Raw genomic sequence first — 26869 nt, forward strand, 5'->3', positions numbered from 1 at the left:
TTTGTGCCACCTTCTCTTATCTGCGGCAGCAGACGGCCTCAGTTTTTGCCATCTTTGGCCTGTCGGCTTGTCATTCATTTTCACTTCCTGTCTTTTTGTTTGCAGCTCAGCTTCACCGGTGCCAAGAAGTCGTCCCTGGAGGCCCCTCTGAAAAATCCAGGTGTGGCAGCGTCCGTCTCACTCCTGAGTTTGGGTTTGTGTGTGTGTGTTAACTGTAAAGTGCTGCTGGTAAAAGGCGCTATATAAAGTCACTTGCCAGGTGCAGTCTGACGAGATGGGCACCATGTCGCCCTGTCCATGCACACACCTGCCATTGCCATGCTTTCCCTTCAGGCCTCTGGGCTCAGATGGATTGGGGGGGTCCACACAGACACCTGTTGGCATCGGCCGGATAGATGGGCGTGCTGTGCAGAGGGGGGTGTACAGTGGCGCTCACAAAGCTGACCTGGCAATGACGATCCAGCTGTGTGTGCCTGAGCTCATCTCGCCCACCGGTGGTCTGGGGTGGGCTCTCTCGGTGTGCTGACCCCAACCTAAAACGTCCTCTTGTTGTATCCTTCTTTATTCTGATCATCAGGCTCTGAAAATGAAATCCGGACAGTGGAGATCTCAAGGGTAAGAGCGACTGCTGTGACTCGATGTGGGATCACTGATGTCTGGGGAGGGCGTGACATCCCATAATAATCGGAGGCAGGCTCGGCGTACGGAGAGAAACCTGGAAGATCCCTGGCGCGGTAGCCATCTCTCATATAGCGCCTTTCAACATCTGTCTACTTATCGCTCATATGGTGCCTTGCAGTGTCTGCCGGTTTCTCATATAGTGCCTTTCACGTCTGTCTGTCTGTACTATATAATCACTTTCACATCTGTCAGTCCATCATCACTATATAGCGCCTTTCATATCTGTTTATCTATAAGTCTCTCTATTTAACTGTCATATAGCGCCTTTCATATCTACTTACCTGTGGCAGAAGGAACTTGGAGGGGGTCCAAGTGTGAGACCTCGGCCAGCTGTCCGTCCACTCCCCCCTGGCACTCTGCTGTACTGTCAGTCCATGCAGAACGTCCCAGGGTCCATCTGGTTGGGGTCCTCCATACCCCAAACTGGCATCTGTCCCCTCTTCATACTGCATGGCAGGCGCGCACTCCATCTTCGATGCCCCCCTCTATTAATAAGTGTTTATAATCTGCTGTCCTCTGGTGGCTCGTGCTGCATGATGGTGGGCGTCCTCTGCTTGAACTTCTCACCCCACCTGCCTGTCTGTCTGTCTGTCTGCCTGCCTTGCAGGGTCCCACGGACGCACTGGGGATCAGTATAGCCGGAGGGAAGGGGAGCCCGCTGGGTGACATTCCCATCTTTGTTGCCATGATCCAGGCCAACGGAGTGGCGGCCCGCACTCAGAGACTGAAGGTAAGGCCGCGGCCACCTAGTGCTTCTTCTCTTGGCGTCCATCTTGTCTCCCACAGGTGAGCCTGAAGGCATTGAAGGTGTCTGCACGTCCGGTGGTCCCCCAGCTCAGGGCAGACACAAGTAGTTGAGTGGCTGTCTGTCCATGGATTCATAAAGACAAGCAGGAGGACACACCTGTGACTCATCAGTCCTTAGTGCTGTGAAAAAGTCTTTGCCCCCTTCCACTTTTGGCACATTTGACACAACGGGTGACCTCTGATCTTTAGACAGAAGGTGACATTACAGGGCGGGAGTCTGAGTGGACACACTGCGCCGTTTTCACATCAGGACCTTCTTTATTCGAGGAACAAAGTCCTCCAGGTCAGCCGTGTGAGAAAGTAATTGCCCCCCAGAGTTTCAGTACCTGATTCGCTACACATCATGTCATTTGTCACATGGCTTTCAAGGTGCCTGCTCTTCTTCAGGTGCTCTGGTGGGCTTGTGAGCGTCCCTGTCCCTTCGAGGTCCTCCCTATTAGGTTCAGAGCCGGACCTTGAGGGGGCTGCTCCACCTTCGTTTGCTGGGGCTCTTTGTCCTGCTGGGGATACTTCAGGTCACTGACCGCTGACCGGACGTTCTCCTTAAGAATTTTCCAGTCACGCCTTTAAAGTCTTCATGCCCACTCGTCACACCAGCACCGCCACGTCTTATCGTAGGTCTGACTCCAGACACAGTAGCCCCCCTGTGCTGCTTGACTTGGCTCTCGCTATTCTGAAAGGCCCTAATTCAGAGGTCACCCAGGGAGTCTCTGCACTGATGGCTCCTCTCCCATGTTTCCTCACGGTGGAGTCCTGCACTCGGAGCTGAGCTGAGCCTGCACTGCTTTGGATGTCCTTCTTGACCGAGTCATCACTGCGCCCTTGGGGTCATTTTGGGTGGCCAGAGATAATGGCGGGCACTGTGGTGTCTTACAAATGGCTTGGTCACCCTTTGGTGATCTTCACCTCTTCTGGCACTTGCTCTGTTCTTGTGGAGGTGACTTCACGCTGAGAGTCAATAGAGGGGAAGCTTTAAATTCAGCAGGGCAGCGGAGTCGAATTATCAAAGAGCTTTGGTCAGCTGTTTGAGTGGGTCACTAAGGGGGCACTTACCTTTTCACAGGGCACTACAGGTGTTGGTTCATGTATGATCCCTCTTCTGTCCAATACGACACTTTATCTAAAGATCCAAAGCCATCCACTGTGACAAAAATGGAGGATATATTAGGACGGGGGCACATACTTTTTCACGGCACTATGTAGCGCCTTACTGGGTGAGCCCCATCACAAAGTGCTAAATGAGTTTAGAGACATTGAGGGCAAGTTTGAGTGCCCCAACATGGCTGTGAAAATATGCCAGTGAAGAGGGTGGCACAGCTGGTCCATGGCAGAACCTTTCAGGGTTCAAATGCGCCTCCTGGTGCTCCTCTGTGTGACATCAACTGTGCTGCCATCTGTGACTGCCCGGCTAAATGGCCCCTGTGAGTGTGCCATGCGATTGATGAGCCTGAGGATGTTAGGGTGAGTGAGGCTTATGAGCAAAGGGGTCTGAAGCTCGTTATGATTGTGCTGATCATGGAAGGCGCTATATTCAGTGGTCACACATGGCAGCAGACGAGCCTGGAGCTGTAGAGGGGACCGGGGACAGTTTAGCACTTTATGAAAGTCCCTGATAATTAAATTTTTAATTCTGTGTTCTGGTGATTTGTGTTTGGAGTCAAAGGGGCGTGAGAAATTAAAAATGGATGGATTGCCTTATGCTGTTTACCGTTTGTGACGCCAGCCGTCTTGAATCCGCAGGTGGGGGACCGCATCATGAGCATAAATGGGCAGCTGCTGGACAGCCTGACGCACGCTGAGGTGGTGGACATCCTGAAGAACGCTTATGGGCTCATCTCCCTGCAGGTAGGCCTGCCATCCTGACGCCGAAATGGTTCAAACGTTCAGGTGTGACACACTGCCCCCTAGTGCTCCTAGGCTGCTGGGATATTCGGACCTCCTGAGGACTGACATTGTTCTGTTTGTATGCTCTGCCCCCTAGTGGTCATCTTGTGGTATACTCGGGCTCCTCTCCTAAACCCTTGTGTTAAATGCGACACACTGGGATACTCGGGCGCCCTTGTTTTGTGTGTGCTGCTCTGCCCCCTAGTGCTGCCCCCCTGAAGCATTCAGGCTGTTGGAGGTTTGCTGTGCCCACTAACCCTTTGTGTTCTACAATGAGACGGATGAGCTGGGTGGGCCCCCTAGTGCTCATACCCGGGTATATTCTGGCTGCCCAGGCATTTCTAGCTCTTCTAACCGCTCATTTTGCATGTGACACACTGCCCCCTAGTGCTTATAGCCTGGTACATTTTGGCTCCCAGGGATTTCTTTACTCTTTGTTGTACTGGTGATGTGCCGCCCCCTAGTGCTAGCACCCTGAAATATTTAGACTCTCTGTATTTGGCTAGTTTCCTAACACTTTCTGTTGTATAATAAGATTAATAAGTTTGTTCTTGTCAAGATGATTCCAGTGTTCTAATAAAATGCACTGCCCCCTAGTGCTCATACCCTGGCATATTCAGGCTTCCTGAGGTTTGCCCCCTAGTGCTCCCACCCCTCAAGCTGTTGGAGGTTTGCTGCGTCCACTAACTGCTTGTGTTCTACAATGAGACGGATGAGCTTGGTGGGCCGATTGGTCGTTTTTTTGTGTTCTTCTGTGAAGCACTGCCCCTAGTGCTCATACGCTGGCATATTCCTAATGTTTGCTAGCTCTTCGGACCCTCTAGTGCCCTCTAGTGTTCACTTGTGGTGTACTCTGACCTCTTGAGAATGTCTACCTTCTCTAGCCCTTCTCCAGTTTCATATGTAATGCGCTGCCCCCTAGTGTTCCCAGCCTGGTATATTCAGACTTCCTGAGCTTTGCTGCCTCCACTAGCCCCCCAGTATCTACACTAATAAAAGGCAAAGCCCCCACTGACTGACTCACTGACTCGTCACTAATTCTCCAACTTCACGCGTAGGTAGAAGGCTGACATTTGGCAGCTCATTCCTTACAGCTTCTTACAAAAGTTAGGCAGGTTTCATTTTGAAATTCTACGCCTACCGGTCATAACTGGCAGCTATTTTTCTCCATATACTGTAATGGAGTTGAGCTCGAAAGCCGTGGGGGGCGGAGTTTAGTGTGACATCATCACGCCTCCCAAGTAATCGCGTGAACTGACTGTCAACGCAGTGCGTAGAGAAGAAGGAAGAGCTCAAAAGAGCGCTGAAGAAAAACGCAGAATACTTTATTCACGAGATACAAGTTTAATGAGAAGACACGAGTTATAAACGAGACTTTGGATGACTTTGTAACGGAGTTAGAATTGCTGTAGCGAGAAACTTTTAAGTGGCGGGTCTTAGCTAACATTAAATAACGCCGTGGACATCGCGAGATCGCACGAGATAGCACAGGCACAGCTCCGAGGATTCGCTGCATGTACTCCGAGTGGCTCACGTGAACTGACTGTGAATGCAGAGAAAGCGAGACCACTAAAGAGCGCTGAGACTTTTGATATCATGAACGTGTCTGCAAAAACTGGGGTCTCCTGCCCAGCTAAAGTCGAGCAGCCAGCGTGCGTGCATAGCTGTGCCGGCCTTTGAGACGCTGACTGCGCTTCTGCTTTAAGTCAAAGTGAGCACTTTTAATTTTTTTCTTCCTCCCCCTGCGCTATAGCCCAGACAAGTGCAAACACGGGACCCCTTTTCTACACCACGGCAAAATAATATTAAGGCGATTCACACTTTCTTTTGCACGTATACGATTATCAGGTCGTCAGCTCGGATTATGAACACACGCACACGAGTGGAGGACTGACAGTGCCATCACAGCCGATTAATGGCGGGACGTCTCACCAGTCTACACAAGACCCACCGCGACTGTCCCCAAAAGGCGATCATAACGTCACCGAACACATCTCTCTATACTATATAAAAGAAAAAGGCAACTTTCCTTTCTTTACACCTTTTATCCCAAACCAAAGCCTTTCTCTCTTAACACTGCAGAGGACACAAAAATAATTTTCTTTAAATCCGGTAAGGCACATTACCAGAGGCACAAATTTGAACGTTCACATAGAAAATGTCATTTCTATACCACAGCCGTCGTGTAGCGCCTTTCAAAAGGGATCAACTACCGAGAGATGATCCATATACATTGTAGCTGCTGTTAGTTACTTACCTGTTGTGTTACACCGTCTTTAAAATGTAGTTTACCTGAAACCACTCCAGTAGTGCTCAATGTACCTGTACTTCTTAAAACGTTAATGTTTTACTGTTTAATAACTTATAGACTATAATTGATTATTTCTCTCTTGCACTCAGTGACCAAAGCTATACACACACATATAGACACACACACCCCTATCTACATTATATACACACTCACACACACACATATTTCCAGTACAGGCCAAACGTTTGTTCACACCGCCTCCTCATTCAAGGTGTGTTCTTGATTTTCCTGACCATTTCCAGCACTCCATCACTCTCCTTCTTGGTCAGATAGCCCTGACACAGCCTGGAGGTGTCCTGTTGACAAATCAATGAGCGTCCAACTAACCGGACTTCTGCACAACACAACCCCATTGATAAAGCAAGAACTTCCACTAAATAACCTGATAAGGCCCACCTGTGAAGTGACAACCATTTCAGGTGACTGCCTGCCTGTTGAAGCTCATCGAGAGAATGCCAAGAGTGTGCAAAGCAGTAATCGGAGTTTTGAAGAAACTCGAATATAAAACACTAGCCAACCCGCGGCATAGCATACGCCGCATAATCAGGCCGCTTTTTAAATGATTTTTAAGCACAGAGGAAAAAATAAACATTTGAAAAATCCGTAATTTAATAAACCACCAAGAAAAGTAACATTGCAACAATGTACGCCACGAAGCAACATACAATTGTCCGTGACTGAAAACCGGAGGAGCGCCTTCTCCTTTCAAAGCGAAGGACAGGGTTGAATGGCGCTCGTTCAGTATGCACTGCCCGCTTATGTGCCCGCCCCCAACTCCCTACCCGTGTACAGTCCACACGCACCTGTGAGTCACGTTGACTCGTAATTTTCCAAACACGCCTCAGTCGGTTTCCACGTTGACTTTTCATTGTTCTTTGCGGTTCTGGGTGCTTTTTTATATATAATCCATCAAGTCACCCGACCGGGGGGTGGGTGGGTTTACAAAGGGCAGGAACGTAATCGGTGCGAGAGTATGACCCGCACGTACTGGGAATTTCTCGTTCGTGGGGAACAATTGCAAGCCACGGTCTCCATCACGAATGGGGTTCAACGGCTTACCCACGCCGGGTAGACACACGTTGATCCATTCAGTGTAGCGCGCGTGCAGAACCGGACATACAAGTGCGTCACAGACCCGTTAATGCTCAATCTCACGTGGCTGAAAGCCACTTGTCCCTCTAAGAATTTGGACGCCGACCGCTTATTTGTTTGTATTAAAAGTGGTAACCCCACCTGTGACTCACGTAGACTTTTCATTGCTCTGTGCGGTTTTGGCTGCCTTTCTACATATAATCCACCAAGACACCCGACCACGGGGGGGTGTTGTGTACAAAGTGCAGGAGCATCTAAGAAGACGCATGTTTGTTGCGGATGCGAATTGCTGTATGTAGCGTGTAAAACAGTTTGCTATGAGCAACAGTTTCGTCAATGACATTTCTCCAAAAAAACCCGACTGACAGAAACAAACAGTTACCTGAAGCAGGAATTTCTATAACATTGAAAGAAGTGTTGTTTCCATGAAATACATTTGAAGCGGCAGCCATGGAGGGCAAAAGAATAGTCAACGTGGCTCACAGCTGGGTTTGGACCGCAGCACAGACCAAAGCGAGTGAGTATGTGTGTGATTTGGCGGGCAGTGGTCTGAGGTGCGTTCCTGAGCACGTGGGAGGAGGGGTAGAGTTTGTGGGCGGGGCTTCGTTGTTCCTTTCGCATGGTTTTTCATGGTGTCGAAACCAAAAAGAATAATGCAAAGTCAACGTGGCTTAGACGTGCATGTGGACTCCTAGCACAGACGAAAGGGGCTAACTGGGTGGTCTGTGAGTTTTTGTGTCCGGGCACATGGGCAGGCAGTGTGAATGTCTAGAGAGCGAGGGTAGACGCGGGCCGGTGAAAAAGGAGTGTTGGTGGGCAGGAAAACGTCTTCCGTGTTCCTGCAGGAGCATCTAAGAAGACGCATGTTTGTCGCGGATGCGAATTGCTGTATGTAGCGTGTAAAACAGTTTGCTGTGGTGCAAGCGGTCATGCGTTGTAACCAAAAACTCGTAGACTGCTTACTTCATTGTGTTTTAACCTCAGTTGTAAAGGATTGTTTTAAAGATCCCATGAGATACCCCTCGCAAACCGTTTCACACGCTGCATATGGCGATTCACCTCCACGAGAAACATGACTCTATGAACAGCCAACGTAGCTCGGAGGTGCATGACATGAACATGACATTAACCTGACCTGCACCGCATGTGGCCTCCACGACAGACGAATATAAATGACGCCACTTTTTCTGTGTCCTCGCCTCCGACTTGGTGGGCGTGGCCCTGCGAGTTGTCGTCATATCCAATGGGCTTGGAGTTGGTGGGCATGGCTCCTTCCTGCGTGCGCCATGGGTGTCTCACTTGTCGGCGGCTTAGTGAATCCACGCCCCTTCCGGCGTGCTTTTCATGGTTGTCTTGCCTTAGTGAATTATATATATAGATGTTTTCAGTTCTTAAGTCCATAACTCCACATGTGGTCATTCATAGTTTTGATGCCTTCAGTCATGAAAATCAAGAAACCACCTTGAATGAGGAGGAGGTGTGGCCTAACGTTTGGCCTGTACTGTGTATGTAGATATTTATATAGATACAGTATGTATATATATATGAAGATATGTATGTGTGTATTTCTATATATATATATATATATAATGTATGTAGACTCAAACCAATTATAACAGCAGCACTCCAAGCTGTGAGACAACACTAAAAAGGTGGCGTGGCAGACGTCGTGGCACATTTTCTGATGCGGCGAGATGAAAACAACTTTGTGACGCTGCCACCAAATACCCAAAACAATTACTTTGACAATCATGTGACGTTATTTTCAGAATGTCTCCTTTTCTTTCTCTTTACCTCTTTACCACACTACTTCTCTGCTGCGACGCGCGGGTATTCTGCTGGCTCTATAATAAGAGTGAAGAGCTGGTGGGGCTGAATGGCCGGCCTGTTTTTCCTTTCCAAATTCTTCTCAGGCTCTCGTCTACTGCAGCGCTCCTTAGTGGCCATGTCCTGAGAGACTTCCAAGGGTTTTCTAGGTCTCCTCACCCCGTGTTTTGCACCTGACACGCTGCCCCCTAGTGCTCATATCCCGGTATATTTCGGTTTTCCTCCGTTGTCGTCTTGTTTTACATGTAATGCACTGCCCCCTAGTGAGAGTGCCCTGAACTATTCAGGCTGTGTGACGATTGTTGCCCCCCCCCCTTATTTTATATGCAGTATCCTGCCCCCTAGTGGTCACATCATGATATACTCAGGCTTTTCCTCCTCTCTTACCCCCTTGTTTTAAATGTGACACACTGCCCGCTGCTGCTCACACCCTGGCATACTCGGGCTTCCTGGGGTTTGCCAGCTCGCCAAAGCCCTTCTTTGATATCTGGTGCTCTGCCCCCTGCAGCTCACACCCGGGGGGTATTCAGGCTGCCCGAGGTTTATTTGTCCCTGTACTCGTCCGTCTCGACTTTCTGATCTGATCTTAAAGCTGAACTCCTTCCTGTTTGCATGTCATCAGTTGGCATGGCACAGCACAGACCCGTTAGTGCCACAGACCAAAATGCCCCTCCCCAGCCAGAGGCATCGGTGCCCAACCTGTACTCCCCGAAGCCAAACGCTGCTATCGGCCAGATTATCGGCAGTGCTGTGTCATTTGTGCGTGCCGCCCGTTATCAGACGCTTGCAGCTGTGTCCCTGCGCGGTGTGTGTGAGCAGATAATCGCGGTCCGCTATGCACATCGAGAATTATCAGGCCGGCTTCAGGGGAGCGTGGCATGCGTTTCTTCTTCTTCGTTGTCATCATCTTTTTTTTTTTGTTTTTTTTTCCAGAAGGGAAGGCTCTTTGCATGTTACTGATTAGCGGACCCATGGGGACAATTACCGTGCCATCTCTTTATTCCTGTGCCCCTTGCCTCCCTCCGTTTGCCCATCACCACCTCTGCATTTAGAAATGACATGCAAGTGCCGTCTCGTTTGCTGAGCTACAAAAGTGTTTCTGCAGTTCTGGACCATGCTGGTGCCATCTGAATAAAGCGGGAGTTTCTGTGCCCAGGTGCCGCCTGGAGATAAGAGGCAGTGCCAGAGGGGAGGGGGTGGGGGAGGGACGGCGAAACATCTTGTGTACAAAGCCAGCGACGGATTCATTACCGGAGATCCATTTGTTTTCTTTCGTTATTTATGCCCATGAGCGTGTCACTCTTATTCCTTGACGAAGCGTGTGCACACGTGCCATCATCTATCTGTCTGGTGTGTCCTGTCGGGCGCAGGGGCATCCTCGTGCACACAGGTGGGCCAGTCTGTTGGCATTCATCCGGATGAAGCGGGTGCACACAACGCAGCCCCTCACGGGCCGCTGACTACTTCACAGCACATGCCGAGGTGTGATGATGGGGATGAGCGAACGGCAAAAGGAGGAAGGTGTGGTGCAAAACGAGTCTGACGGAGCAGCTAAGAGATCCCCAAGAACAGAACCCAAACGTGCACACGAGCCCCCCGAGGAGCCTGGCCAGGCCCGGACCCTCCCTGCTACAGGGACCAATGGGAGGAGCCTGCTGGGCAAGTTTCAGGTCAAAGGAGACGCTTCAATGGGAGGGGCCAAGCTGCTTGTCGTAAAGATGAATGGGTGGGGCCAAATAAAGGCAAAAGGAGCCGCAGCAGTGGGAGGGGCCAGAGGTCTATTACAGGTGAAAGGAGTGGCTAGGGGTGGAGCCTGACTTGACGTTCATTTATTTTATTTCCCACCGGCCGTTTTTCATAGAGTAGATCTGCATGTGCGGCGGCCGATGCCCAGGTGCCCACGTACAAGTTCACAAGCTGTCCAGCTGACTTTTGCTGCTGTGTTCTCGGCTTGTCGTCTTGGGGTCGTGCCCACCTTGCTTTGGGTTCGGTTTAGTTGTGCCCACTGCTGTGGAGTCAGGGGGTGCTCAGTGACCCTAAGCTTTATTTTTTATTTGATTTTCTCCGATTGTTGGCTGAGGGTCTCGCGCTACGCCTGGAGGCCTAGTTGTGGTAGTGGAGCCTTTTCACATTTTGGGGGCCTTGCAGCTGACAACAGTGAGAGGGCATGTGCTGTGCCCGCTGTAGTTGGCCTCTGGGGTCGTTTGTTCTGCTCGGCCCTTCCTGCTTGGCGCCTTTTCTGCCTTCCGGTGCTTTCTGTCTTTTTCTTTTGTTCTTTTCTCCTTTTGCTGTTTGGCCTTTTCTTTGTGTTTTTGGTATTTCTGCTGTTTTTTTGTCCCCCGTCATGATTGTGTTTTTTCTCGTTTGGCCCTTTTCACTTTTCTTTGCCCACCAGCGTATTTTGCGGCCCACCGTTTTGTCTTTCTTGGCCGTTTGATCAGGTGATGACATTTCATACGTTGACCTTTCTCGTTTTGTGTGGCGTCTGCGTCATGTGACATGCTTTCTGATCCACTCGTCTGTTTACTCGCTCGTCAGTTTTCGTACTTTTTGATCAGAGACCCCCCATTACTTGCCTCCCGTCCCATTGAGTCGTGTTGTCCCCGTCCCTTCGGCTCCCTCTGATGGCCTTTTGAGTGACTCCTGTCACCGTCCCTGTCAGCTCAGTCCACCTGACGGAGACGACTTTCTAGCGCTGGCCTTTGTTTGATCGCCGATGCAGCGTGAAGGAGTGAAGCCAGCCTTCCAGGCAATGTGTGGCTTTTGGCTTGTGCCAGGTTGGCAGAGACAGGGGCGTCGTGGGCCTTGTGCCAGTCCCATTTCCCCCCCACGGCTGTGTGTCTGAAGGATAATCCCACCAATGTGCCCAGCTGCTCGCCGGGGAGCCTGGAAGTTTTCAAGTCAACCGCGGGCCCCCCCCCCGTCCTCGCCTTGTCACACACAACCCGCGTGAAGGTGCGAGATGGCGCGCATTTCCCAGGAGCCAGCAGGCTTAATGGGAGTTTGGAGGGAGCCGTCCCTGCGGAGCGCCTGCGTTCGGCGAGATGTGCTGACAGCACTTGTAGCAGGTGTAATCCGCAGATAAGCGCGGGCGGGGGGGCTGCTCATTCATTACCGCGTGTGTACAAATCACGTATGCTAATGAGCTTTTAATTTGGAAATGAGGCCACCCCTCCCCCCGACACCTCCGAGCTTTCTGAAGTCGTGCAAGGAAGGAAACGGACCACTAGGTGGAGCCAAACTCCATGGGGCCTCGCGGGGTCTCGCGTCCCCCCGAGAGGTGCAGGCTTTACGTGAACTGGTGTGTGTGTGTGTGTGCACAGTATACGTACGTACATAAGAGACATGAGTGTGAGCAACGAAGGCACTGCACAAGAGACTGACTGCTGGGCAGAGTGGAGAGGCGCTAGCATTTATAATGCTGTATCACAGGGGGGCTCACCTTTGTAGGGTCCGTACTGTCACGTCGGCAGAGCCCAGCGGACATCACTAAGCGGCTTGTAACACGTCCTTCATGTCCAGCGCTGGCATCATGGAGCGGAACTGCCTGACCGCAAAACTTCACAACACAAATGTGGAGAACAAGGAACTTGTAAGGAGGCGGGGCCAAATAATCTGAGCGCAGTCGGTTGGGCGGGGCTTCACGGATGAGTGGCAGTCAGTTGGGAGGGGCTACTTGCTTTATTAGCAGACCGGTTGACTGGCTGTTGGCTGGGCAGGGCTACAGGTCTGAGTGGCAGTTGGCTTGGCGGCGCTGCATGCGTTATGATCACGCCCATTGAGAGGCAGCAGTCTGGGTGGGGCCGGATATGTTAAGGGAGTCTTTATTGCCACGCCTTTTTCCTTGCACATGCTAATGAACATGTAATGCGTGTCAGTTTGATGGCTTTCCCTCTAAACGTCTTCTCGTATGTGCCATGGCATACTGGCGCGTGTGCCATGGCATACTGGCGCGTGTGCTTCATTCTACAAAAAGGATTTTTACTTTGGTGCACAAGTGTGTGTCTCAACAGACCAGTCAGACTTCCCAGCCTCTCCTGGTTGGCTTGGTGGGGTTTGCCGGCAGTGCCCACCTCAGCAGTGCCCGTGATGTACGTTTGGTCTGTCATACAGAGGCCAGTTTTGAATTATTGTGGTGGTCTCCTGAGGGGGGAACACAGGACACCTGATATGCCCGCCGTCTTGGTTTCCAGAAGAACTGTGCTGTCCTTTAGGTGGTCCTCTCCCATGTTGAGGTGTAGACGCTCCGGCCCCTTGTGGGGGTCTCTGGTCCAGGCCCATCTCTTCAGGCTGAGCTCCACTTTTTGAGTTTTGAGAGCACTGCAGACATGGTGGCATGTGTGACAGTCCTGTTTCGGGGGTCCTCCACTGAAGTCTGCTTGGCGTCTCTCATGTCGGGTCCTCGAGGTCCGCTCAGCGACCTTCGCCCGCCTTCTGATGCCTGATGCCAGAGTCTTGGGTCTTTTTTTATTTCCATTTCTTTTTCTCTCCAAGGTGGTGGCCGACACAAACATCAGTGCCATAGCCAGTCAGCTTCAGAACATGGCAGCCAGCCCGAACCTCAGCTGCCCAGTGGCTGCCCACACGGAGGACCCCCAGTGAGTACGCCGCCGGGCCAGAGGGGACGCTGGGAGGGAGAGTTCTGGAAGGAGCCTCTTATAGTGGTCTGCGCTCATCACATGACGACGGTCTTTCTTGTGTCAGGGGGTCCGTGTGGGTCTTGCAGCTCAGCGCCAGGATGTGCCTCTGTCTTGTTTAGGTGTGTCATAGCAGGAGGGGTCCACAGGGTGGCACCCACCGTCCAAGGGGAGGTAAATCTGGACAAGTTGAGGAGGAGGAGTTGTGTCCTCCTGACCGCTTGAGCTCCTCCCACTGTCCTCCATTTTGATTTGGATCGAGTGTCCCCTCCATGATTTGTCCCCCCCCTCTGCTCCTGCTTGTCTTTGCCCAGCTTCTCTTCTCCTTCCTCGGTGGTCGTCACACACGTTCTGTCGGTGCAGACCCCCATTTGTTCTTCCTCACCCTCTGACTTGTTCTCGCTCGTGTTGTGTGTCCTCGTCACAGGTTTTCCCTGGCGTCCCCTCGTCGCTGACGTCCCTCCACCACTAAAGCAGACCTTCTCCCTCGCTGTGCTCGTTCTCCTCTTCCTCCTCATCCCCCTGCTTTGTGTTTCTCACAGATGGCCTTCCTTTTGCTGGGCCTCCTCCTTGGCTCCTCTGTGCCCGCCTTGTGTGGCGTCTCGCTGTCCTGCCCGTAGTTTGCCCTGAGATGTTCTTGACTGCGGTCCCCTCCTCTTCCTGACAGGCCCGGACCCTCTCCCTTGCTGCCTGTCCCCGACTTGCTCTTCTCCACTCCATCTCGTCCACTGGGCCTCCTCTCTGCCCACCTCGTGTTTCTTGTCCTTCCTCCCTGCCTTTGCCTGCTCGTCACGTGTGTCCTCTCAGTTGTCACCAGTATGCCCACCGTCTCCTTCACCGTGACTCGTGTGTTCCTCTTACCGATTTTCTCCAGCTCAAAGAGTCTCCTCATCTTCCTCACTTTCATACCAGACCCTTCACTTAATATTCTCCTCTTCCTCATTAGTTCTTATTTCTCTCACCCCACACTCTTCCCTCTGCCATCACACGAGTCCTCATCTTCATCCCTGACTCCCACCCTTTTTTCACCAGCCTCCTCCTCCTCCTCCTCCTCCTCTTCCTCCTCCAGCCCGTTGTTCACAGATGTTCTCACAAGGACGTGTTGGCGCTCTGTGCCCTTGGCTTTGGCCTCATGTTGGTCTCCTTCTGTCTTGTTGCCCAGACCCTCTCAGGCTAAGATCGTCACCCTGGACAAAGGCCCCGATGGACTTGGCTTCAGTATAGTGGGTGGCTATGGAAGTCCTCACGGCGACTTGCCCATCTACGTCAAAACCATCTTTGGCAAGGTATGTATGACCGGTGGGCCGGCACTGGGGGAGCGAGTCCCCCGTTAGACCGCGTCGGTGACCCCAAACCTGCCATCTGACTGATGAGCTCCAGGCGAGCCGCCCTTTGACCTCAACCTGTAAAAGCGTCTTTGGTGACCCCGCGTGTCCCCGAGGCCCTGCAGGCACCACAGCAAGAAACTCAAGGTCACCTGAGTGGTGTGACACACACAAACACACACACACACACTGATGTCACTCAGTCTATTGGGCACCCTCACCTTCTTTATGGGTGTCCCCTCATGTGTACGCATTCTGACCTGCAGACCCTCATACAGATGACAAATGGCCGCCCGTGACCTTTCAACCTGAAGGCCCAGCTTCATCACGCCGGTCAGTCTGGTCTGGTCCAGTCCAGTATGTGATCAGCATGGCATGGCAGTACTGCTGGAGCAGGTGGGTGGCATGTGGACAGGCGTCACCCTGCTATAAGAACATGAAGGAGCGGGACGAGGACTGGCCTTGTGGAGGACCCTGATGCAGCAGTGGTGGTCTGTGTCCACTCCGAGGTGCCTGCTGTAGGCCCAGTCTATTTCAGGGTGGTACATGATAGACCCACAGGGTCTGTGCCATCTGTCCACGTGGAAATCACTCACTTCCAGGCTAAGTCTGCTTTCATCACTGCAGACCAGAGACGTCTGCCAGGATAACGGGCACCAGGGCACGCCACCTCCACCAAGCACTGCTGCCAGCCTGAGCCAAGTGAATAACAGTGTGATGGATGCCCCAGGTGCCAATGTTTGAGTTCTTAGGACTTCACACACCACCTTCATTATGCCAGCTGAGTAGGTCACACATGCAACACCAGGGCCACAGCGGGCATCATGTGGGTTCAGCTTCCCAGACTCCATTGGTTTAACCCTGACTTTTGGGCCCACCAGACCCCTTCATGGATCCATTTATGCTGAAGACGACAGCCTGCCAATCGTCAGAGGTCCGAGTGGACCCTTCTGGTGTGTGCCGCTCTGGGTGTTTGGTCTAAGGTGCCGCTCTCGATGTACGCCCTGGCTCGTCAGACCCCGCGTCTCTGCTTCCTGAAGACCCCTACATGATGGTGTGCGCCACTTGTTGACGCCTGTGGTCTGTTATTCTCTGTACTGTGTATTGCCAGAGATGTTGGTGCCAACCTTGTCCCTCCTTAGCCATCCAGGTGACAATGGCACAAGGACACTTCTGTATTATGGGATTCCCTCGGACTTTTCCACTTGTGTATAATCGGGGGGCCACACACCCTTGGCAGCGTTCGGCTGCCTGTCCTCCATTTTCAGGTCACACACTGGCTGTCACTGATTAACCAGACAAATTGCGCAGGGCACCTGCCTGGCACTCGGGGGCGCTTGCAGTAACTGCTGGACCATACCGTCCAGGACCCCCTGCAGCCTCCCCCGGACCCCCCATGTCTAGGAGCGTTCATAACAGCCAGCATGACAAGTGTGTTCCTTCGCCTGGTGGGCCACTAGAGGGCAGCATTGCCCCAGGATTTCATTTGATTCTTCTAAGGTGGCGGGAGAGCCGATGCCAGCGTCACGGGTTCAGCTCCTGCTCCGCGGGTCTTGGCGCGTTGAGAGGGGTGCAGTTTTCAGAACGGCGGCAGTGTGGTGGCTCAGTGGTTAGTGCTGCGGCCTCACAGAAGTCGATCTGGGGGCCTCCGGCTGCATCCGCTTTGACTTTTGTCCCTTTTCGTCTTTCCAGGGAGCCGCCTCGGACGATGGCCGCCTGAAGAGGGGGGATCAGCTCCTGGCGGTGAACGGAGAGAGCTTGGAGGGCCTGACCCACGAGCAGGCGGTGGCCATCCTGAAGCGACAGAAGGGGACGGTCACCTTGACTGTGCTGTCCTAATCCTGCAGCCCTGCCCGGACTTGGGGGGCCCTCTGAAGGTGCCTTGGCTGCACATCGTCAGTGCCACACGTGTACCCTTACCTGCCTACGGCCGCCAAATCGAGCATCCTTCATGTGAGCCCACCTGTCCCGCATGGCAAAGAGCCAGCTGGCCAGCCTCCCGTGTGTGTGCGGCCACCCTGCTTCCTGCTCATTCGCTACAGCACTGCCAGTGCGAGTGGGCCGTCGCCTGGCACTGGGCATAGCCTGGGCAAGTCCCTTACATGTCACCTTCTCATTACTGGCGAGTGACACTGGGGTGAGTGGGGGGTACATTTTAGAAGTAGGACTTTCCTGTTGGCACATACAAGGAGGCCATCGGTGCCCGTCGTTTAGTGAAGACCAAACCTCGGGGCAACTTGGGAAGGTGGCAGAAAATAAAGTGACGGATCGGGGCTGATCATGTGACTTCCTGCCTGCGCACACTCGCACACGTGCAGTTGAAGGGAGAAGGACACGCGTGCGCGTGTGTGCGTGTGCGTGTGCTCGTGCTCGTGCGTGCGCGTGCGTGTGTGACTGCGCTCAGCCCCGACGTCGCGGCACGGTGACAGGTGAATGGCGGTCTGCACAGGTGCCCCGGTCATTTGTGTCTTTTCTGTTCTTTCTAATTTGACTTCCTTTTATGTTTTCTGTTAATTTCACTTCAATGAAAGCAATAAAGAGACGATTTTCTTATTCCAAGACATGAGTTTGCCTTGTGCTACGCCGCCATGCCACTCCCGTGTGTCCTTCCCTGTTCTGCTGTGCCCCCTAGACCCCCCTGTGGTGGGTGGGCTTTGACTTTCACAAACTGTTCTGTGGAGACTTTTAAAACGCACATCGACGGTGAAATGCGTTACATCGGCCGCTTGATGGGAACGGCGGGCAGGCGGGCAGCAGGGTGGGCTTTTCTTGGCCACAATTGCCAGTTGTTCAGTGTTTATGTATCCTCCTTACTGAAAGGACACGTGTCTGTGTGTCTGTCGTATTGCCATTTCAGAAGATGCCGCGTGGCAAACACATTTAGTACTAAAATGCATTTCATTTGGCATTCCAGCAGATGGCATATCAGACTGTTTTTATGTCCCCATACCAAATGGCATATAATACTGACATATACCCGTTGCATTTGCCATTCCAACAGATGGTGCATCACAAACCTTTGTAGTTATAAAATGCATTGCACGTGTCATTCTAACAGCCACAAACATTTTTAGTGATAAAGTGTGTTTAATGTGCCATTCCAACAGATGGCACAGCAGGCAGACCTGGTGCTCTGCAGACGTGAACATGGAGGTCTGTGCCAATTACTTCAATCTCAGCCTGCCATCAGAATTATAACTTGGCATTGGGTTCCGATCCAGAAACTCTGGAATGTGCCAGCCTGCTACGCCCTGTAAGCCCGACTTACGACTCTCGTTAAAAGTGTCACCGAGCTCCTGGACACTCAAGTGACACCTCTGAGTAAAATTCAGTTCAGCTTGGTGGTGGCCTGTCATGGGGGTGAAAAGCGTCGTCTTTGTGGCACTCAATGTTGTGAACCAGGAGGGGGCGCTGGCTACGTCAGGGGGGCTTCAAGCTGCCAGACTTCGTGATTTTGTTCCTTGGTGGCGCCACTGAATTTCTTCAGGAGTCATAGATGGGTGGGCACCTGGCACAGAGTGTCCTGAGAATCCAGTGTGACGGACACGGGACTGAAGACACGCCTGCGCTGGCATGAGCTCACCGGGCCGTTCTGTCCTCCTCTGCCACCTCTCCTCTTCATCCTCCTGGCACCAGACTTAGTCACAGTGGGTGGTCTTTAAACCCCACCCTGGCTTTACTTGTGCTTGAGGTCTTCAAATCCATCGACCGATGACATCAGATGCCAGCAAACCAGCCGCGTCCATGAGACACAAAATAACAAAAATGACCGAGAAGATCCAAACCACAGCCACACTCAGAATGGGGGCTTTATGTGGGCACAGACCACTCCGCGAGATAGTGCCAGGGTGGCACCTCTAAGTCGATATTCAGCCTCAGTCCATGCCCATCACTGCCCCCATGCTGCCCAACACTCATGCCACACACGCGTTTCACAGTCGCCTGTCTCTTCGTTTGTCCTGGTGGGTCTCGACTGGATGTCCCTTTGGATGAGCTGAACGGCCCCCCACATTTCTGCTAAGGGGTCTCCTTCCTCGTCTTCCGCTCTCTTTGGACTTTGCCTCTCTTGATCCACCACACCTAATGATTGTCTAATAAACCACACGCAGGTGACAAGTGACAAGTGACAAGTAACAGATGGAACTTTAATTTGTGATCAGGCTCAGAGATTTTCTTTCATTGCAGGCTAACAAAACGGTTCAAGTTGTTGTCACCTCGCGATGTGACCCGATTGTGTGGCCTCATCAGACTGACGTCTGGCAGCTTCAAGCACTGGAACTGCACTGTCACCGCTACAGGGTGGCATCTGTGCCCATCGTGAAGGGAGTGCCGCGTCTCAAAGCCTTGGTCTTCAACCTGCTGGCTCTTTGTACGTGAAAAGTGAAAAAGCCACCGGCGCCGGTCATCACATGGCGGTCATCGTAACCTTGCCGTCATCCTCTAGGCAGATGTTGTCGTAGCCCATGTCTCTGAAACACAGTAATGGGGGTCCACAAGTTAGTGTGAGGACTGGCTGACTCTCGGTCCCCCCCTCCCACGTCTCAGACCACCCAATGAGTTTACAGCGCCTTGAAAAAGCATCCAGCCCTCACTTGGTGGTCTCCAGTTCTGCACTTGCCATCGCCTGAAGGGACGGAGACCCGTTCAGCGATTTGTCTTCCTCCTTTTTGTTGGCCTCAGGCCACCTCTGCTCCCTGACTGGCACCTTCCAGTTTGTAGGGGGTCTCTGCCTGCTGGCTCACTTGTCCTCGATCCCCCTGCTAAAATGAAAAGACTGAAGGGCATTGACGACAAGTCAGGGAGAGATCTGGAGAAGGGGGGAGCAGATGAGACCACCACAAAGGCACCCAAGGTAGAATTTAGAGCCCACCACTCTGCCAGCTCAGGCTGTGACAGCAACTACTGAGGATGTGCCCACCTCAACAATCACCTAGGCGTTCTTGCACTGAAAGGCCCACTAAGGAAAAGTGGCAAAGACATGTCCACCACTGGCATGAAGAACCTGCGGACCCTGGGGCTGAAGTCTTGTGTGGCACTGATGTGCCAGGACTGGCACTCCAGGCAGTTCTTTACTTTTACAGGTTGGTTTGATGCCCCAGGTGGCTCCAGTCTGATTCCCCTGCCTTGACACTCAGGTGGGCCTCCTATGCCTGCTGTGCTGCCCTCCAGAGGGTCACAAGCTCATATTTAAGGCTGAAGCCTGGCGGCGGGTGCTGCTTGGCAGAGGACTTCACCCTTTTTGCTACTGCCACCCCCATGGACTGAAGCAGCCCTCTGTCTCGGTCACTCGGCCGCAGTGACAGCCTCACTTGAAAGTGTCAAGTGAATTGTCGCAACTTCTATGCCCGTCCTGCTCAAAGCCCATCTGTTAGTAATGAAGGCTGGTGCCCCCTCTTCCCAGTCTACCCCATCTCACCGCACATCGTGGAGGACGACTTCGAGGCTGGTGCCATTCTGGATCGCGCCGTCGGGTGGCTTTCCCTGATTGGACTCTGCTGGCTCCTCGACACTGAAACAGAAATGAGCAGCGATGGTCACGTGATCCCCGCCAGGTGACCTGTCCTCGAAGTGGAGCAGCCTAAGGGGACACCACGTCACCAAGACTGAGAATCGGACAGGAAAGGAGCAGAAGATGACAGGTGGGTGTGATGTGGGGGCTCTGATTGGTGAGACAATCGTAAAGACCCCTAAAAGTGGGAGATTTGGTTGGGGGGGGTGACAATTCAGATATGGAAGGAACAGATGAAGAGGTAGCTGTGAAAGGCGCTATATAGAATGAAAGATTACATGCGACCTGCACAATATAATAAGGGCAGTGTAAGCACAGATGAGCAGGAGTGAAAGGCGCTATATACAGTGCTGGGTGGGCACAGCCTCGGAGGTCTCTCTTCTTTTTTCTTTATTACTCTGTGCTGTGCCTTTAAAGTGACCTCCATGCCATGTGCTTTGTGGGTGGGTGGAGCTCTCTGGAGGCGGGGCCGTCACTGCTGCCAGCTCCTCCTCCTCCTCCTCCTCCTCCTCCTCGGCCAGCAGTGAGTGTGGACTGTGTCGTCGGTCACCGGCTGTTGCTCAGGCGGCTGGCGCTTGTCGGATTGTGTTTTTGGTGCTCGTCGCCTCGGATTGGCTCTTGTCTGCCTTCCTCCTTGTTGTCTTGTTGTCCTCCTTGTTGTCTTGTTGTCTTATTGTCTTGTTAATTAATCCTTGTCTTTGATTGTTTCTACAAGCCGGAGCTTCGCGCCTCCTCTCCCTTGTAAGACTTATTTGTAAAGTTTGGAACTTTAATTTCTATGTTGGACTCCCCATTGATAGGCCTGTGTGGGCCGCAGTTTGGGGGTCTTCCAGCCTTCAGGCATCGACCAGGTGGGCCAGTGAAGGTCCCGGGCTGCTTTGGTGGTCTTTTGAGGACCCCCATTCACTAAGTCAGACTCCGAGTCACAACCCCAAGCTAAACACACGATCACATGTAAAGATGATCGCAAGAGATAGAAATGAAAGGCTCTGTATAAAGTGAAATCTGAATACGCAGGCCTGAAAGTCACTATGTGGACTACAGGTGGCGCTACATAGAGGATCGGAGAGTAAATGTGAAAGGTGTGATGAATGATTACATATGAAAGGCACTATATAATGGGCATGAATCGTGCTGTATAACATTAGGTACAAAAGTTGGGTGATAGACAAGAAGATGGCACATGGATGGATGAAAGGCGCTATATGACAGATGGACACTTTATTATTCCCAAAGGAACCTGCAGGAGTCGATGAAAAGGCCCAAATATCCATTTAACAAATAAATATGTTAACAAGGTGCAAACACAACCATAACAAGAATGATGAGGTAATCGAATAATGTGGGAGACACCACTGAAGTGATAGACGAGGGGCAGGGGGTATAAAGAGTGTAAAATGTATAAATATAGATATAAAAGGGGCAATATGAAATAAATGAATGTGTGTGAAGAGACACTACACGAATCACTGAGGGATTCAGGCGCTATATGGCAGATGTGATAATCTGAAAGGTGATAGCAAAGCAAAGAACGACATATGAAAGGCGCTATATAACAACAGTCAGGGAGGGGGGGCATCGGGGAGGCTTTCTGTGGGTCACTATTTTCAGGTCGATGCTCACCTTGTGTCTTCACACCACATCTTGTTGACGATGAAGACAATAAAGACGAGGAAGAGGAAGACCACAACGGCGATGATCCCGGTCAGCCAGGGTGGGATGGCCCTCTGCGCTGAGACTTTATCTGAAAAGAGCCAAATGGCATTTTTGAGGGCGGTCAGAACGTCAGCCTCCAGTTTCTAGAGACCCCCTACCCGTTGCCATCGTGTTAGAGTCGCCTCTTCGCAACATTTAAGTGAAGAAAAGGCAAAGGCCAACAACGAGAAGTTGAACACGCTGAGCAGGAATCGAGGGACTGTAAGCTCTTTAATCACATAATCTTGGATGTCACACTTGCGGTGTCTCCAGCCTTGGAGACCAGTATGTCACCAGTATGACAAGTCGCTGTGCAAGACCACGCCCCTAGCAACAGACCTGAAAAGCAAACAAACGGAGAATTGCAAACCCGAATCTACTGAAGGTGGCAGTCACAGTGTGGAGGCCACACCCCCCTAGTGACGTCATCAAGTGGGCCCGCCTCCTCCGCCTCTATTTGATAATGACAAGGCAGCCATCTGTGATTGGCACAATACGGATGGCAACATAAGAAATGGACACAATGTGAATCAAAGGGTGGCATGGGTGGTACCACTGCTGCCTCCCAACTAGGAGTTCGCACCCCAAGTGTTTTACACCCCCAGTCTAAAGACGAGCAGGTTGGGTGGATGTCACCTGGTGTGTGCGTGTCCGTGTGTGTCCGTGTGTCCCTCGTCCACGGATTGTTCCTGCCTTGCGCCCAGTGTTTACTGAGGTGGGCTTCAGCTTCGCAATGACCCTGCCCTGGATGATTGGGTCTGGCAGTTGGATGGACAGACTCATCACAGGGGACGCGCTGAGGTGACAAACTCTTTGCTGAGGTGACTAGAAACCAAAGTGGCTGACCAAGTCTCTGACTTCACCTGCTGACTTGAGTTTGGTGGGCCGGCAGGTCCAGCAGTCAAAGGGTTAAAGGCGGGCCAGCCAGGGGACCACCAAGCGTGACGTGGACTTTAGCCTCTTGGGATTTGTCATTTACTGAGTTTCGAGTATCCATTTACAGCACAAATGAATTCTTGTCATCATGTTGATGGTTTGCGAGAATCCAAGTGACCTCAGTGACCAACTGGAAACTCTTTATGACATTTGTCCCTTTTGTCACTGGGATGTGTCCTGATGGTGACAGTCAGTGACTCTTTCTGCTCGTCTCCATTCCTTTTATGGTTTTGTGCACAGAGGACGCTGACAATGCGGTTAAGTGATGTGCAGTGCCTGACTGAGTCTTCAGACCCCCAACTGACCCTCCAGACCGCGTCCGCATCAACAGGGTCTGTGATGAAGTGTGTGACGCCCTTGCAGTTTGTCACAAACAAGTCACAAAAATGTAGAAGGTTCGATTCCTTAAATTCAAGGGGGGACGTCTGCCGAGTTCTCCAAGTGACCCCTTGAGTGCCGTAACCAAAGGGTGAGTCTCACCTGAGTGACCCCCCCACCCCAGTTTGTCGGTGGTCTCCACCTGCTGGCTCACCTGTTCTGAATGCCCCCTCCTATCTGAAATAAGACCAAAGGGCGTGAAGGGGTCTAAGTATCTCGGGGGTCTCGTTCACGACTGACTGAAGGATCAGAGCGGCCCAAGCTGGACCGGTCAGTCGTGGTCAAGAGAGAGCTGAGCCAGAAGATGAAGCCCTTGGTGTGCGGCCGAGTGACGTCAGAGTGGTCCCGAGCTGAGGCCAGCGACTGAAAGAACGACATCGCGGGTACCAGCGGGGTCCCGGGCTCAGCCTTGGAGATAAGGTGAGGAGTGCGGACCTCCTGGAGGAGATCAAAGTCAAGCTGCTGCTCCTCCTCCTCATCCAAAGGGGGCCGGTGAGGAGGTCCGGGCTCCTCCTGGAGGACAGAGAAGAGCGTCGGGCACATCGAGGTGGGACGTTAAATGCCACTCGCTCGGTTTTTCATTAATTGTCGACGTTTAGACGCGGAGTTGGGGGTTTGGATGTACAAGGATTTCAAATCTTTGCTCAGGTTTGGTGGCTCCCATCGGCGCTGCCATTTTAGGGTCTTTGTAGTTGCTGTTTCCCAGAATGCAGTGCGGTGTGCACGCTGGTGACATCATCAAAGTGGCGGCTCAAAGCTCGTCCAATGGCTGCGATAATAAATCTTTTTCACTTTTGCTCCACTCGTGTTTGAACGTCGGCTCTCCGCCAGTTTTTGGTTCTCGTTTTGGCTTTGACCTTTGACCTGTCCACTGACTGGCTCACTTCTGGCCGTAGATTCCACGTAACTCGTGTGATTCATTTCCAACAACCGTTTTGTTGCGCTGTCACCCCTAAAGTGACATTTGCCTGTTTGTGGAGCTGCACAGCGCTTGGTAGGGACTGTGGTGGCCCTCCATTAGAATGGCGATGAGTCACACAGCGTCGTGTCCAGTGGACTGCACTGAATATCACTGAAGAAGCTGCTTTGGGGACATCGGATGACAGGCGGGTGACAAGTTTGACACAAATTGTCCTCCACGACCATTCCGTACAAAATCGAATGCGTTCTCTCTGAGCCTGCAAGACGGCGAGGACCCCCTTGGCCCACAATGCAACCAGAACTGGGCGGGGCTTTATGCAAATGAGGCCACATCCTGGGGGACGTTCGAGGCGTTCATCTGAAGTGACATCGACTGACTCGTGACGGCCGCCCTCAAGACGGGTGAGTCTGCGCGTCACTCAATGTGACACTGGGTAGCTACACAGCCACACGGCCACTTAGAGGTACAGTCCTAAAATAAACGTCACCGTCCATTGAGCCTTCTCAGTGTGCCACTCTGACGGCCATTTGTCATTTTCATATGCCAGCCTCGTTTATCGTCTTATTCTACAAAGCCATTGCCAGCCGCTGCCAGTACCATCCCGATGCTTTCGCTCATCTGGTGCCAGCTGGTGACAGTGAGATGAGTCGAGTGACGGCGCCCGAGCACACGTTATGGGCCCACATTGGGCTTTAGTCAAATTTACTGAGTTAATGTTGTGACGTTTTAACGGATGCAGAGGGACAGCAGGGGGTGGCCTTTCCAGCCTCACAGCGCTGGAGTTTGACGGGTGGGATTAGCAGTGGAGGGTCACCTGCTCAAACACGGAATACTGGACGAGTATTTTTGAGTTAATAAAATACGTTTAGTCCTTCACGCCATCCGCCCCTGACCTATGAGCCCCCCAAAGAGCCTCGGTGTGGCCACGGACTGCTGCGCCACCCCATCACGACATTACTGAATGTCTATAGCGATGAAGGCCACCGTGTTCATAAGAAACGTAAGGATTTACTTCAGGAGGTGGAAGTGCATGATAGGCAAGAAGTGTTGGGTCTAATATCTGAAATATCCAAAGGTGGGCTTCAACTGAAGGGTGAAACATCTAAATATCGTCAATTGTAATAGAAAAAAGTCCAAAATAACCTCATATTCAGAATCACTGACCTGGAAATGGTCTGAAATGATACCTCACATGCTTAGCTCCGAAACTTGTCACCTCTGGGAGTGGCTCGTGGAGGGCTCGGACCACCAAAATGAGTCCAATATCAAAAAATATGACCAGATTCGTGATCAGAAGCCTCCTCATTGCAGGAAACGACCCTCCGCGTGCCCCCATTGTCCTTTAATTTGATGCCCGTATCCCATTGGGGGTGAACCCCTGGGGCAGTTGATGTCACATGCAAGTCATTCCGGTCATTTTATTAGTTTCCTCTTCAGCATTAGGGTGACATTTCCTGCACAAAACATGTGGTCCACAAATTAGGCTTTTTTTTTGAGAGACCAAACATAGGAGGGACCCCCATAAGCTCAACATTTTTCGATAACTAGACATGGAGACGTTCATATGGTTTGTCACATGTGGGGGTCTTCTTGTACTTGTGAGTCAGTAGGACAAACAAAGCTGAAGTGACTTTAACTAACACCAGAGGATCTTTTTGTCTGTCCTATGTCATCTGGTACCCCTAATCAGTTCAGCCCCCCGTTTGCTGCTCCTCTTACGCCAGTGCTGCCCCCCGTCGCCGCATTAAGTGGGCCCCTCAGCACACGCAGTACTAAATGTTTCTGAATTGGCGCCTGTTCAGGTCTTGTCACGTGTGCCTGATCTGTCCCTCTCTTGTCGCCACTAGGCGAGTGGCCGTGATGACCTGCCGTTACTTTTCGTCCAATCCAGCCGACCTAGCGATCCCCCGCCTTGGGTCTTTTTAACGGGAGAAAGTTCAAGTTGCTGCCGCTTGAAGACCGCGCTTTGAGCGTGGGAAAGGCGCTATATAAAGCACACGTATTAACTAAAGACAGGCGGCACAGTAGGCAGCGCCTCCGCTTCACGGAGCACCGCCCTGGGTTCAAATCCCTCGACGGGAATTTCAGCCAACGTCCCCGAAGATGTCACAGTTAGGTGACCGACCTGGTGACAGCGCGGATGTGTGTGTGTGTGTGAGTGGACTGGCGTCCCGTCCAGTTAGGCACCAAGGCTCACACCCCGCTTTCAATACCTGATGATTACACAGCTGCCCACCTTTGCTGACCGCCCGCTCCCTTGAGCCTTCTGTCTGATCTTTAGACCCCCGGTCTCCGCTTTGTGCCCGGTGCTGCCGGCATTCTCGCCGAGGACTTTCGAAGCATGAAACATGATCGACAGCCACCGACAGAAAGAAGACCCCCAACCCCATCTGCACCCCCGTTGCTACTCCCCGCCTTGCACCTCGTGGCTCGCCGGCCGCACTCACCAGTCTGAGCCACCGCCGTCCTCACAAAGAAGGCGAGCAGGAGCAGCAGCGTCGCCACGGCTTTCTTCATGGTCCCCGTCACAGTCCTCCGCGGCTGAAGTCCTCACCTGCGGTCAGCCAATGCACGGAGGGCAGGGCAGCGTCTCTTTAATGGGCTTGCGCCATCGCTGCCCAAACTGGCACCTCCCGCTCCCTTTGAAGTCGGCTGAAGTGCACATCCCGCCACTGGCCACCTGAGGGCGCTGCGCTTGAAGGAAAAAAAACTAAAAAGTTCAGCGGTGACGCGGCGCCCACTCGTTCTGTCCGACTTCAGAGTTCCGCAGATTGTCCTCCCGCCTTTTTACTTGGCAATACAGTGCCCCAGAGGCTGAGCAGGGACCCCCGTTAACGACATACACTGTGATTGAGAGCAGCGGGG

The 26869-nt window shown here is 52.3% G+C and overlaps 2 protein-coding genes across 9 annotated transcripts in view; one reads left to right on the forward strand and one right to left on the reverse strand.

Moving 5' to 3' along the window:
* Positions 1-17123, forward strand: part of patj (PATJ crumbs cell polarity complex component) — a 118078-nt gene extending 100955 nt beyond the window's left edge. For 7 of the 8 annotated variants that reach the window (XM_039767233.1, XM_039767239.1, XM_039767237.1 and 4 more), the window contains 7 exons: positions 106-160; positions 578-615; positions 1289-1411; positions 3229-3333; positions 13097-13200; positions 14402-14525; positions 16257-17123. In XM_039767233.1, coding sequence (XP_039623167.1) covers positions 106-160; positions 578-615; positions 1289-1411; positions 3229-3333; positions 13097-13200; positions 14402-14525; positions 16257-16403 — 696 coding nt within the window. In that variant the 3' untranslated portion in view covers positions 16404-17123. Of the gene's footprint in view, positions 1-105; positions 161-577; positions 616-1288; positions 1412-3228; positions 3334-13096; positions 13201-14401; positions 14526-16256 lie in introns of those variants that run through there. The other variant, XR_005635420.1, reaches the window with a different exon arrangement.
* Positions 17124-18681: 1558 nt separating this feature from the next.
* pdzk1ip1 (PDZK1 interacting protein 1) lies at positions 18682-26651 on the reverse strand. The gene is made up of 4 exons (XM_039767242.1): positions 26452-26651; positions 21697-21817; positions 19981-20073; positions 18682-19033 (listed from the first exon to the last, which is right to left on the reverse strand). Exons 1-4 carry the CDS (start codon positions 26519-26521, stop codon positions 18970-18972), a joined length of 348 nt encoding a protein of 115 aa, XP_039623176.1. The 5' UTR covers positions 26522-26651; the 3' UTR covers positions 18682-18969.
* Positions 26652-26869: the final 218 nt, after the last annotated feature.

This window comes from Polypterus senegalus, chromosome 10 (assembly GCF_016835505.1).
Source record: "Polypterus senegalus isolate Bchr_013 chromosome 10, ASM1683550v1, whole genome shotgun sequence".
NCBI lineage: Eukaryota > Metazoa > Chordata > Cladistia > Polypteriformes > Polypteridae > Polypterus > Polypterus senegalus.

Coding starts and splice junctions, on each gene's coding strand:
- pdzk1ip1 (XM_039767242.1), bottom strand. CDS start 26,521: ATGAAGAAAGCCGTGGCGACGCTGCTGCTCCTGCTCGCCTTCTTTGTG. Junction 21,818..26,451: donor GACGGCGGTGGCTCAGACTG/GTGAGTGCGGCC, acceptor GGCTCTTTTCAG/ATAAAGTCTCAGCGCAGAGG. Junction 20,074..21,696: donor ATGTGGTGTGAAGACACAAG/GTGAGCATCGAC, acceptor TTTCTGTTTCAG/TGTCGAGGAGCCAGCAGAGT.